Source organism: Notamacropus eugenii, chromosome 4, assembly GCF_028372415.1.
Source record: "Notamacropus eugenii isolate mMacEug1 chromosome 4, mMacEug1.pri_v2, whole genome shotgun sequence".
Lineage (NCBI taxonomy): Eukaryota > Metazoa > Chordata > Mammalia > Diprotodontia > Macropodidae > Notamacropus > Notamacropus eugenii.
In genome coordinates this window covers 409874082-409887628 of record NC_092875.1, presented here as the reverse complement: position 1 = coordinate 409887628, position 13547 = coordinate 409874082, and the positions used below count along the sequence as shown (strand labels likewise).

Genomic DNA, 13547 nt, shown 5'->3' with positions numbered 1-13547 from the left:
TAGGATGTCTACCAAAGTGTCAACTTTATTTGTATTCACTCTCTCCTGGTCAGGATACACATAGAATCCACTGCCTATCTGTTGGTTATCCCTTGCTCTTCCCATATGGCTAGTCCCAAACAGTATATGCTTTTTCAGTACGGATGGACTAACAATATGTCAGACATGAAACTTCATTGGTAAAAGGTCAGTTGAATCTTTTTAAGATATAGACCCTTTGACAAGGGTCAGTGAAGTGAAAATCACTAAAATATAAAGTTCTACTAAAGACTTTCTACTCAGAAACATCAAAAGAAAATTTTACTTATTATTGTTTATCTGTTTATTAATGCTGCCAAGGTATAAGAGAAAATCCGGAGCAAGAATTCGTTGACGTCAATAATTACTGGTGATTGGAAGGAAAAAAGCTAACTCCATGATGTCCTAAGTTGGCCTGTATAAATAACAGCCATCATGTTGAAGGGTCTGAGTACCCCCAGAGAGAACTGAAAGTTCTCAAGGCTCTTTTAAAAGCCTTGAATAAGAAACTAAGCATTATTCTTTTCTAGTCATCCTTTAATGGGTACCCAGTTCTTTGTTTGGTACCTAAAATTGACCAGCTCAGGGTGGTAAGGTAGGTTTCCTTTCAGTAATTAAAAAGGCTATCTTGGCTGAAAACATAGTGCTCCCTTTCTCTGTAATGTCCACTTTCCACTTTCAGAGTCGTCTCTTCTAACAAAAAATAAAATAGCATGGGAAATAGTTTATCAAAACATCTGACAGTACTGTTTCATATCTGTAGTTCCCCATCTCTGCTAAGGAGCAGAGTGAGTTACCTGCTCATATCTCTTTTTGGGGGACCAAACTTGGTCATTATAATTTTGCAGTATTCAGTTTTTATTACTTTTACTGTTTTCCTGAGGAAGTTAGGTGACACTGTGGATAGAATGCCAGACCTGAAGTCAGGAATACTCATCTTTCTGAGTTCAAATCTGGCCTCAGATACTTACTAGCTTTGTGACCCTGGGCAAGTCACTTAACTCTGTTTGTCTCAATATCCTTATCTGTAAAATAAGCCGGAGAAGGATATGGTAAACTATTCCAGTATCTTTGGCAAACAAACAAACAAACAACCAAACAAATAAACCCCCAAACTCAAATGGAGTCACAAATAGTCGGATGTGACTGAAACAACTGAACAGCGACAGTGTTGTTTCCATTTACGTTGTTATAGTCTTTATATGTATTGTTTTGTCGGTTCTACTTGCTTCATTTTGTATCAGTTCATACAAGTCTTTATATGCTTCTCTGTATCCATTATATTCATTGTTTCTGACAGAAAAGCATATTCCTCCCATCGTACTTTTCTTACTGGAACATGAGTTCTTTTTGTCCCCAATGCTTCACATTGACGCATAGAAAATGCTCTGTAAATACTTGTTGGCTGATTGGTTTACTGAAAGAGGACATGAATATTGAGGGGCACCCCTTATTGATAGAGTAGGTGAAGCTTTTTAAAAACTAGTTCCTGAATGATTTCAAAATATTATCCTACATTTCTGGGAAATTTCTACCTCTACATAGTCAAAGTAACTGTCTACCATCTATCCATCCATCCTATTCATTCACTCATTAATTTTAAAAGGCATTTATTGGGCTCCTATTTTAAACTAGAGATGTGCTAGACTTGGTTGGGACATAAGAGGAATGTAAATAATTGGAAAGATAAGATAAACACATGAAATAGTACATGTCAATAGTATAGTGACAAAATGAGTATTGTAAACAATAAGAATTATTAGAGATCAGAGAAGAGGGAGATCAGCAGGATCTAAAGTGCTTGGAAAAAACTTGCATTAAAGCGTAGTAGAAGACTGCTCTGGATATTCTGAGATCTTATGGAAAAAAATATTGTCAGTTTATTTCCATTTGTTCTTCCAGCTTCTATGAATTTACTGTGAGAAATATATTGTTAAAAAGATTAATCAGTGGAGTAGTACACAGAGATTACTAGGTAAATGCACAAATGTGCTATTTTGAAAGAGCTGGATTTCTTTTCTTTTCATGTAGAAGGAATTTAAGAAAGAAAAGTGGAAAAATAGAAAGTGAATCCATGAGATGGTGTTTTTTTGTATTTCTTCCAGTAAGACTTGAGCTTTGAGTCCTTGTCCAAAATTCCTTCTGCCATATTTCACTGTCTCCTTCAGCCATTTGGAGACTAACAAGCTGCCAAATGGAAGCTCACTTTTGAGAATCATTAAGGAAAACAAATCATTGAATTTTGGGGAAACACTTGTCATAATAAATGGATTTAAGAAACAATTATAGTGGGTGTTTTGAGCTTTTATAGTAGACATGATAGAGTTGGGTAGTCCTAAGATTCCTTAGCTTATCATTGAATTAGCTTTTTTGGTCTTCTCTCCCAGTATTCCTTAAGTACCTTATGCTCCAGCTGAACTGGACTGTTCTTCCTTTTCCAGATGTGTCCAGAGCCATTCTTAGAACACTAACTGTATTTTTCCCTCCCTTGTGGTTTGCTCTATCTAAAATGGTAGCTCTACCTATGAAATTCGTACCTGTTCTTCCAGGCACAGATAAAACTGTCACCTGTTTTAGGAAGGAAACCTCCCTTTCCTGAGCACTTATCTTGCTTTCACATTCTACTTTGTGTCATGCCCTGACTAAATTGAAGCCCCTAAGAAGTCAGGGACTGAGTCTATTTATCAATGACTTTTCTTAGCACAGGTGCTTCCTCCTATCTGGAAATTTAAAAAAAAAAAAGAATGGATTTTGAAATTACCCAACAACATAAATATATAAGAAAGCTGTTAACAGAGTGCTTTGGATTGGCTGAGGAGAACAAAGATCATTACCAGTTAAGGAAGGTTCTGAGAAAGGCTTATTGGAGGAAATGGCATTTGAGTTTTACTTTTAGTCCAGGCCCAAGAACTGGAAAGAAGATATTTCAGCCAATCGATGACCTTTGGCAAGTGCGTGACCTCTCTGTGCTTTTTTCTCCCAAGACCTGCTGTGGGAGAAGAGTATCTGGCGATAAGCTCACAGAGCCTGCACCAAGCAGGTTCTTGGGGCTACCTCTGGCCAACCGCAGCTTCCTTCATATTAGTTCTAGTTGTGGATTCAGCTTTGCTTCAGCACCAGCAGCACTATCTTCTGAGGCAGTGACCTTGAACTCAAATTGAAATGGTAGCCATGGAACTATATAGAAGGATACCTGTAAGCCTCACCTTGACTTAGAAAACCACGTATTAAAACTACCTACATTTTATTGTACCTTTACTTATTTTGTGAAATATTTCCCAATTGCATTTTAATCTATTTCAGGGGGACTTGGAAGTGGTGTAGATTATGTGTTTGACACCTAGAGGAACTTCCACTTCTAAGTACAGCAGATTGTTTCTTTCATCTGATTTTTAAGGGAAACATAAAGATCTGGTAAGAAACGTAGCAAATAAAAATGGATGAATACTTAAAATAATTCAGGCCAATTGAGGGAATTTGGGAGCTAGTGAGAAAAGAGAGAGAAAAGACATGTGTGAACACACTTTTGGGGTGCCTGATATATTCAGAAAATATTGTCGATAAGGACTTAAAGTCTGATAAGGACTTTAAAACCATCTGCCTAAGTGAGGATTATGCCCTTGTGGCCCTTGCTCAGCAGGCTGAATAAAATAACGAAAAACAAATCTCTGAACTTCTTAATGCCTTCATTTCTGCACCTATAACATGAGGAGGATGGACCAAATGATCCTCAAGGTACCTTTCTGCTCCAGAATTCTAGCACTTCTGTGAATTCAGCACATGGCTTTCCATCCAAGGTCTAATGTTAGACGTCTTAACAATTATGCTAATAATAATATCAAGTAGCTTCTTTTCTCTTCAAATTCTGTAAGTATGTACAAGGTTTATCAATCTGTCTAATATTATTTTTTAAATTAAATTTTATTTTCAGTTCTGAATTCTTTCCTTCCCTCCTCTGCCTACCCTACCCAGTGAGAAAGACAGAAAAACAAATTACAAAATTATGAAAAACAAAATTATAAAGATGAAGTCATGCCAAACAAATTCTTACATTAGTCATATTCTCGCCCCTCCCCCAAAAAAAGAAGAAAGAAAAAGAAAAGAAAATATCCTTTAATTTGTACTCTGAGTCTATAAGTTTTCTTTCTGGCCATAGATAACATGTTTCATCCTGAGCTTTTTGGAGTTGTGGTAGATCATTGTGTTGATCAGAGTTATCAAGTCTTTCAAACTTCATTATCTTTACAATATTATTATTATAATATAAACTGTTCTTTTGATTCTTTTTACTTAACTTGATTCAGTTCATACAAGTCTACCCATAAAACCTTATTAGAAATAATATTAAAGTATCTGTTTTTAACCTTTGAAGGACACATAAATCAATATCCTTAGTTTCTTTGGTGTCAAATGAACTAAACCCCTGGAATGACCCAATATTGAAAAATTCATATTCTTATGTTATGCATTTACAGATGGGGGTCATATGGATTCTCCCGACCCAAATTCCATTTCTTCTGTATTTCATTCAATTTGGATAGTTGAATGAAACCAGCACAATCCTTCCTTTTTTCTCCCAGTGCTAGTGCTAAGGTGTTTTCCATTTAGAGGTATCTCAGAAATTGGTTTCAGTATCCTATAGAATTAATTCTATAAATAGAAACTTAAAACCACTAAATTTCCCAAAGTCATGAAAACTGGCAGCCTGACCTCTCAGACACATCGAAGAGAATCTAAGTGTCCTCAGCGCTGGAAGTAATTTAAGTACCTCAAGCACCAAGTTAAGAATGGGGAAAAAAATTGCTATCTGGGAAACTTACTCTCTGAAATTCAAGTTGGAAATAGGCTAATGTTCTAATCAAGAAAATTATATACTCTGTTTTTGTTATTAAAAAAATAAAAGTCTTTACTCCAGAAGGCATTGACTGTAACAAAATGATCATTTTTATTTTTAATGTTTAGGTGGAACAAGTTATATTGAAATCCATAGGAGTACTTTGGTCTTGTTATATTTAAGAAGCAGTGCACACACACACACACACACACACACACACATACACACACACACACACGAGCTATGGGGTTTGTTGATCTTTTGCAAAGCTCTTTACAGCTATTCACTTACATTTAATCAAAAATAGACTGCTTCACAAGGCAGCCAGCGAGGTCTATCATAGCTTTGCTTTTATTGAACTTAGTTAACCTATTACAACTTTAAGAAATGCTATCTATACTTTCTCCCCTCTCATTCATTTCTCAGTCCTTTCTAATCTGACTTTCAACTTAACCACGTAACTGAAAGTGTTTTCTTCAAAGTTATAGATAATACCTTTGTTATGGTGGTATTCTGTTTTTTGTTTTTTGTTTTTTTTTAGCAGTCATCATGTATTTTATTTTAGCAGCAGTCAAATGACACTGTGCCACCCGGGGGCCTGGAATCAGAGAGATTTGAGTTCAGATCCAGCCCCAGATCCTTACTCTCTGTGTGACCCTGCACAAGTCATTTAACCTATGTTTGCCTCAGTTTCCTCATCTGTAAAATGGGGATAATAATAGCACCCACCTCCCAGGGCTGTTTTGAAGATCAAATGAAATGGAATTTCTAAAGTGCTAAGAACAGTGCCTGACTTATAGCAGGCATTATATACACATACACATTTTGGTTGTTATTCAGTCGTTTCAATCACGTCCAACTCCTCACGATCCCATCTGGTGCTTTCTTGGCAAAGATATTGGAGTGGTTTGCCACTTTCTTCTCCAGCTTATTTTTACAGATGAGGAACTGAGGCAAACAGAGCTGTGATTTGCCTGTGGTCAGACATCTAGTAAGTGTTTGAGGCCACATTTGAACTTATGAAAATGAGTCTTCCTGACATCAGGCCTGGCACATTATTTACTGTTCCACCTAGATGCCTTTTATATTAAATATATACATAAAACTAACTATATGTACACATATACATATGTTGTAGGTATAAAGTGTAAATATATACATACAAATACATTAAGCCTATATATGTATATATTTAACATGGTAGTATCAAGATTTCCTTTTGTCTGAACTTCCATCTACCTTCTGTGCACTTTATAAATGCTTCATTGACAGTTTTCTTTTCTTTTCTTTTGCATGTTTATCACTATCTCTCCCCCCCATTCTCCTTCCCGCAAATAAGAAATCATTGATTTCAACGAATAAGTATAGTTAAGCAAAACAAATTTGAGTTGTATTGGTTGTGTCTGAAAATGTATATCTCATTCTGCCCTTACAGTCCATCACGTCTGTGTCAGGAGATGGGAGAAATGCTTCATCAGTAGTCTTTTGGAGTCTGGATTAGCTACTGTATTGATGAGCCTTCTTAATTTTTAAGACTGTCTTGTAAAAAGTTGCCCCTCAGGTTTGTCACATCATGGTATCGAGGTGTCTTTGCATCCTTCCTCACTTGGTACAGCAGGCAGCTCAGGCAGCTCTCTGAGACTGTCTGGTAGCAAATAAATCACAGGCTGAATACTAAAAAGCAAAAAAGAATGAGAGAAAGCTTAATGGAGTCTGTAGATAGATAGACAGCCTGAAAGTCCCTCAGACTTGGGTTCAAATCTTGTCTTTGACACAGAAAATAATGTGACCCTAGGCAAGTTATGTTTCTGCTTCTCAATGACCCCAGCAACTATGTGGAAGCCTACGTTACAGATGAATTGCTGATCTGCATGGTTAACATAGGTTCCCAGCCAGATAGTTCCCCACATGGATGAATCATAAGCCTGGCATGTGCTTCCTCCCCCAACAAACAAACGAAAACCTGAATCTGCAATTGCTGACCCATTGTTGGATGAAGAAGGATTGCTTTGTGAGGTTATTCCCGTAAAGTAGTGAATACTGGTGAGGAAGAACTTGTGTTTTTCTATTTAACTTTTAGAGCTGTACATTTTTAAAAAGTCTCCCACAAAATTCTACCTATACTTGCGATTATAGCAATATATTTTTCTTCCTCTTAATAGCTCTTCTAAGTTATTGTGCTGCATACAACATTGGTCTCCTGGAAGCAAAAATATTTGATGGTCCTTCAACTGAGCAGTTTGGATATGCGGTACAGCAGTTTGTAAATACCAATGGCAACTGGTAAGGCAACTTTAATTATTTTGTGTTGGCAGCTAAAAAATACAGACTGACATTTTAAAAAAGAGAATCTTCTAATAATTGCAATGCTAAGTTTGTAGGAATTAAAACATTTCACCACTTGAAGTGTAGGGATAATGTGTGTATAATGATGTTTCCTATTTCTTCTTCTGACAGTTGATGTTCTAATGACATCTTAAGATTTTTTTTTCTCCGATCATTGAAAAGAAAGTGTTGAGAGGCAGTACTGCTGCAATGCCGAGTCCAGATGATCCTTTTGTATGTGGTAGAATACTACTGGTGGGAGGCAGCTCGTGATGCAATGGATAGAGCCCTGGGCCTAGAGTCAGGAAGACCTGTGTTCATAAATGGTCTCAGACACTTCCTAGCTGTGTGACCCTGGTCAAGTCACTTAATCTCTGCTTCTCTCAGTTTCCTCAATTGTAAATTGGAATTAACAGTCCTTACCTCACAGGGTTGTTATGAGGATCAAATGAGATAGAATTTGTAAGAGAAAAAAGTTGCTTAGTACAGTGCTGGCACATAGTTCATGCCATATAAATGTTCATTTCTTCCCCCTTTCCTCTTCAGATTCCCTCTGGATAGATTTACATATGTTCCCCATTTACCACCTTCACTCACAGCATGTCTTGCTCAGTCATTATTTTGGGGTTGATGGCAAAGAGCAGTGGTAAACATCTAAGGTCTAGCGTATCCATGCAAAAAAGAAAAAGGTCCCCCTTCCACTGAACCACAAAGTTTCTTTCTGTGCTCCAAGTACACAGGAGCTTCTTTGAATGAAGATTATATAAAGAAAACAAGGCCGTCTCTCCTTTTCACTGTAAGTAAGTTAATGACAAAAGGATAGGGAGTCTCTTTTATCCTTCTGCCCTTTAGAGAATATAAGATACTATTGGGATGATTGTTGGGTATGAAAAGTTATTTGAATTGGAAGAAAAAAATAACATCCTACAGGCTCTTTTACAATAAGGTGTCCCCCACCCAGATATTAAAATCATTCAGCATTCCTTAAAAGATATAATAAAAGAAATAAACCTATTTAGGATTCCCCTTGTTAATAAACAGGCAAGGCATAAAACAGGAGATGTCTACTCACCAAAGAGGGAGATGGGTGGCACAGTAAATACAACACTGGCCATGCAGTCAGGAGTACATGAGCTCAAGTCTAACCTCAGACACTAACTGTGTGACCCTGGGCAAGTCTCTTAATCCTGTTTGCCTCTTTATTCATCAGTAAAATGAGCTGGAGAATGAAATGGCAAACCACTCTAGTATCTTTGCAAAGAAAACCCCAAATGGGGTCACAAAGAGTCAGACATGACTGAACAGCTAAACAGCAATATATTCATCAAGTGTTGACCAATGTGATGGAGGAGAATTAGTGTAAAGGCCAGGATGAGGACAGGAGTAAATCCTTGTAGATGGTGAGATCCTCCAGATGCTTCTGCTTTCAGGTGACATTTTGTTGATTTCATTAAGCCCCAGAACAGTGCAGAGCCTTCTAGGAAAGATCTATCATCTTTCAAAGGAGTTTGGCCTGACATCCACACAACAAGTCTTATATGGATGAAAAATGTCTATTGCTTAGATTTCAGTATTCATATAAATGCTCCATAGAGCTTTTTTCAACAACTATATATCTATACTTATATATGTCTTAGACAGAGTAGAGGTAGATAATGAGCCTAGCCCAGAGTGGAAAAGGAGGAGGAGAATAGCTGGAGGAATTGCTTTTGGGAAATTATAAAGCACTTTTAATGACACCCTCCTCCCCTCCCCAGCTTCTCCTTATAGCCAAAGTCCATCTTTTTTGATACAAACTTTTAGAGGTGCATGTCTCTTGTTTGTCAGTGAGATCTGGAACATCTATGTTTCTGAGGAAATAAAAATGAGTACATAGGATGATAGAAAGCTGTGTAGTGGGTCTGAGTGGCGATAACACATTAAAACCAACAAGTAACTCTGAAGAGAAGGAGAAAAGGATTTTGTCAAGTAACTGTAAGCCAAAATGAGAAGATGACAGGTAAATGGACGGAGAACTCTGCTGGTACTCTCTTGACATCAGGAGGAATCAAGGAAGCCTGTAGACAGTAAATGGTTGGATCCTCGGAGGTGAACTTCTGGAAACTCATGGAGGAGACCACACAGGTGGTCAGGGATGAGTTACAATCTGCATCATTGAAGAGAAATCTCAAAATAATTACATCTCAGATTCATTTGAGTAGTGAGAGTTCTTTACAGGTGGAAATCCTAGCCCTATTTAGTGACTTCCATTTTCCATTTTAAAAAATCCTGAAAGTCATTCATGTAAGATTTCCATGGAACCTACTGATTTGAAATGGAAAGTAGATGCCCTAATATTGTAGGTAGGGAGTAGGAGTGTTGAAATTTACTCTTCTTTAAATAGTGGATTCATGGACTATAATGCCAGTTCAATTACAGTGGCGTTACCTGCTCAACATTCTTGAATGTTTATGTCTTGCATTGTAAAGGTCATAAAAAGAATCACACTCTCATGTGATTGTTAAAATCTGAGATAACACCACGAAGTATGAGTTAATTAATAGTGTTGCATCAACTTGTAATCCATGCAAAACTTGTATTAGTTATTATAGAGATGACCTCTCTTATCAAGGCTTATTTGTCAAAATTCCTCAAATGACAAAGCTTGGAATCCAATTTACCTTGAAGACCAATGACCTTCTTCACTGACGAGGATCCTATTATAGTAAAACTTTGCTTTTGAAACTTGGACTCATTTGACCAGAACTTTGCTGAAAGTTGCCTTCATGTTACAAAAAAAGAAAAGAGTGTGCTAAGCAAATTGATTTGTAAATGAGATAGCGGGGGCTGTCCTTGATCCCCTAACAAAGAAACACTGGTATACTTGAAGGAGTACTAGTCTCTTTTCTTCTATCTAGAAGGGACTCAGAAACTATCTGGTCCAATGCCCTTATTTTACAGGTTAGGAAACTGAAGTCAGATAGGTTAAGTAACTTCCTTGAGGTCACACAGCTAGTTGGTGTCACAGTTGAGATATGAACTCAAGATCTTTAGCTGTAGGTAGATCCAGTGCCTTTTCTATCAGAAGAAGGATATATTTGAGAATAAATATGATGTAAAACAAAAAGCATAACTGTAAAATATGATGAGTAACCCGTTAAGAGGAAGGATCTTTATAAAATTACCTGATATTATTGAAGCAGAGTATGGGACATATTCTGAAGTATGATGGGGTTTTCATGGTTGAATATCAATTAACAAATGTTTGTTAGTCACTTACTGTGTTCCAGGTACTGTGCCACACTCTGGGGAGGCAAAAATGGCTCCCTGCCCTCAAGGTACCTATATTTTAGTGGAGGAGACAACAAATATGTTAATAGGTAGACTTAAGAAACAATGTCCTCAAGTTCATATTTTGATTGAAAAAGATACCAGGTAAATTCAAAGTAATTTATTGGAGAAGTCAGGATAGTCCTTGTGGAGGTGGCATGTGGGTTGAGTCTTAAAGGAAGCTAGGATTTCTGCAACGTGGAGGTACACAGAGAGTACCACTAGGCATAGCAAATAGGCTATGCAAAGACACCAAGATGGGACATGGATGTTATATATAGTAATACATTCATGAAGGTCTGCTTCCTCTGAAAGTTTACTGTTCCTGTCTTCATTCTGAGTCTATCACCTCTTTTTCTGGAAGTGGATAAGAGGTTTCATCCGAAGTCCTCTGGAATCACATTGGAAACACATACTAATCTGATAGGGAAATACATAATCCCAACTCCTTTCCAAGTTTAGTAAATGGGATTCAGTTCCTTGGTCCTAGTAGTCTTGTATCTTGACTAAATGTAATTGAGATTCTCTGGTTCAAAATAAGCTTTTGTGCCTAGTCATCCACCCTTATATAACTGATAATACAGTAACCCATTTAAGAAAGAAATGATATTGAGAGAGAACCCTCATCCTCTTGAAAAGATTACAATAACTAAATTAAATGATAACAGAAAGACAAGAAGAATGTTTTGTCATTGTTTTAGGACGGTAATACTATTATTTTAACTTCAGGAGACTGGATTTTGAATGTTGAGTTTTTCTTGTGTTGTTTTTTAATTTAAAAATATATTGACATCTTTGTTTTGTTTTTTATTTCACTTTTATTTCTAAATATATCCCTCCTCTTCTCAGTAAGCTATCCCTTATAATAACAAATAAAAAAGAAGAAAAAGAATTTCACCAAAACTAAACAACCCATCAAACAAATCTAATGGTATATACCATGTTCATACTCAGAGCTCACCACTTTAGCAAAGGAGGTTTTTTTTCCTGTTAAAAGATCAGAAATGAATTGCCAAAATATTCATTTGTGTATATGAACACTATACCAAATATGTTTCATATTTATGTCCTTTCTACGTATCCCCTAGCTTTCTCCACTGGAGATGGAGACTGCTTCACCCCTCTTTAGGCAACAGGTAAATATATCTGTCTGCTAGTAGATGGTATCGAGGGCCGCTAAAAGAGTATGCTCCTTTGTCCAAAGTTGACCGCATTAAGAAGAAAAAAACACTTTGTACATCATGCAGAACTGACTTGCCTGTATTTGCAGCTGCACGACAAGAATGTAACCAAACAACTTCTAGTTGTCTTCCTCCTAATTGAAAGTAAACAGCAAAAAAATGAAAATAAAAAAAGGAATCTTCTTCCTCCTTCGCCTCCTCTCTTTATATTCCTCCTCCCCACTCCCCCCCCCCACACCCCAGTCCTTTTTCTGTCACTGTCCTCTTGTCTTTCTTCTCCTCTGCCTTATCAAAACAGGAAGACATCTGGTACCACTAAACCTAGTTTGAATGACTACTGTCATCAACCCTCAGTCACATCATTGCTACTTAAATTAAGCATTAAATGTCATATCTTTTATCCAATTGTGAAATAAAAAGCTTTTTCCATCATTCAAGGAGTTGAAACCATCAGCAAGCAAGTGGGAAGACTATTTTTAAGGCATCATTGGCCTGCTAGTCTGACTTGAAACACAAACCTGAATTAGATCTTTTAAGGTGGCCTGGAGGAGAATAGGGCAAAAAAGATGGTTAATGATCCTTACTGTGTGTTTTCTTTTGAGGAGGAAATTAATATTGTAACTTAGGCTTCTGAGATAGTCTAGGACAGGGGTGGAGAACCTGTGGCCTCAAGGCCACATGTGACACTCTAGGTCCTCAAGTACATCCCTTTGACCAAATCCAAACTTCACAGAATGGTCCTCAAGTGCAGTTCTTAATTTTTTCTGTGAAGTTTGGATTCATTCAAAGGTATGCATTTGAGGACCTAGAGGGCCACAGATTCCCTATCACAGGTCTAGGAATAGTCAAGAAATTTTTTTAGTAGTTAAAACTCCTTATACTCTCAACTACAGCTCTGTGGGCCAAACAAATAAATCTTCCTGACTATCAAAAAGAAAGGCACCAAAACAAACCAACTCATCAACCAAGTTTGATAATATATGCAGTTACACACCTATAATTATTCATTTTTGCAAAGAAGAGGTTTCCTGTATTTATAAACTATGAAATTAGCTCCGGAAATGGCAACGTACCTGCCAATCTTTTTCTGTCCTAAGGTCAGTCATTTCCTATTGTTCTCTTGTAAGACTCCCAAATTAACATTTTATTTTCATTTAACCTTATTTTACTTATAATGTGATAATTTTTTCACATATAACCTTTCTTGTCCAAGGTGCTGGATTGAATCCCTGCTGTTTAGTTTCCACCTATGGGTATGATGCTTCTGACAAAGTGTGTATGTATGTGTGTGTATATGTGTATGTATATATATATATATATGTGTATCTTTTTTTCATTAATCAAGGTATTAATACACCTGTAAACTCTTTAATACTCTCTGGACATCAGATGTATTTCTATACTATTTAAGTGGAAAACAAATTAAATTAAATGTCAAATTTTACAATTACCTTCTAAATCTTTCTCTTTATTCTTTGCTTATATTATACTTTCAATCAAACAATCGGTCAGAAACTATTAAATATTGATTAAGCTAGATGTCTACTTGGCTGCCTCATCAGCATTTCCATTTTAACGTGTCTAAAATGGAAATCATTATCTTTTCCCACATGCTTTCTCATCTGCCAAATATTTCTGTTTTTGTTAAGAGCATTGTCATCCAGTCGCTTGGGTTTACAACCTGAGAGTTATCTCTGACTCTTCCTTTTCCCTCAGTCCCATAGCCAATCAGTTGCCAAGTTTTGTCAGATCTGCCTCCAGTTCTGCCTCATTACTCTGTCCTTTTATTTCCACTCATGCTGCTAGTCCCCTAATGCAGGCGCTGATCACCTTATGTAGAATATCAGAGAAGGACTTCAGAAGCCATCTAGGCCAAGCTA

General features: G+C 36.9%; 1 protein-coding gene across 1 annotated transcript in view; it reads left to right on the top strand.

Annotated features, from left to right (window-relative positions):
- ITGA2 (integrin subunit alpha 2) overlaps positions 1 to 13547 on the top strand; it is a 135573-nt gene that overhangs the window by 16009 nt on the left and 106017 nt on the right. The window contains exon 2 of the mRNA XM_072605657.1: positions 7015 to 7135. Coding sequence (XP_072461758.1) covers positions 7015 to 7135 — 121 coding nt within the window. The remainder of the gene's footprint in view (positions 1 to 7014; positions 7136 to 13547) is intronic.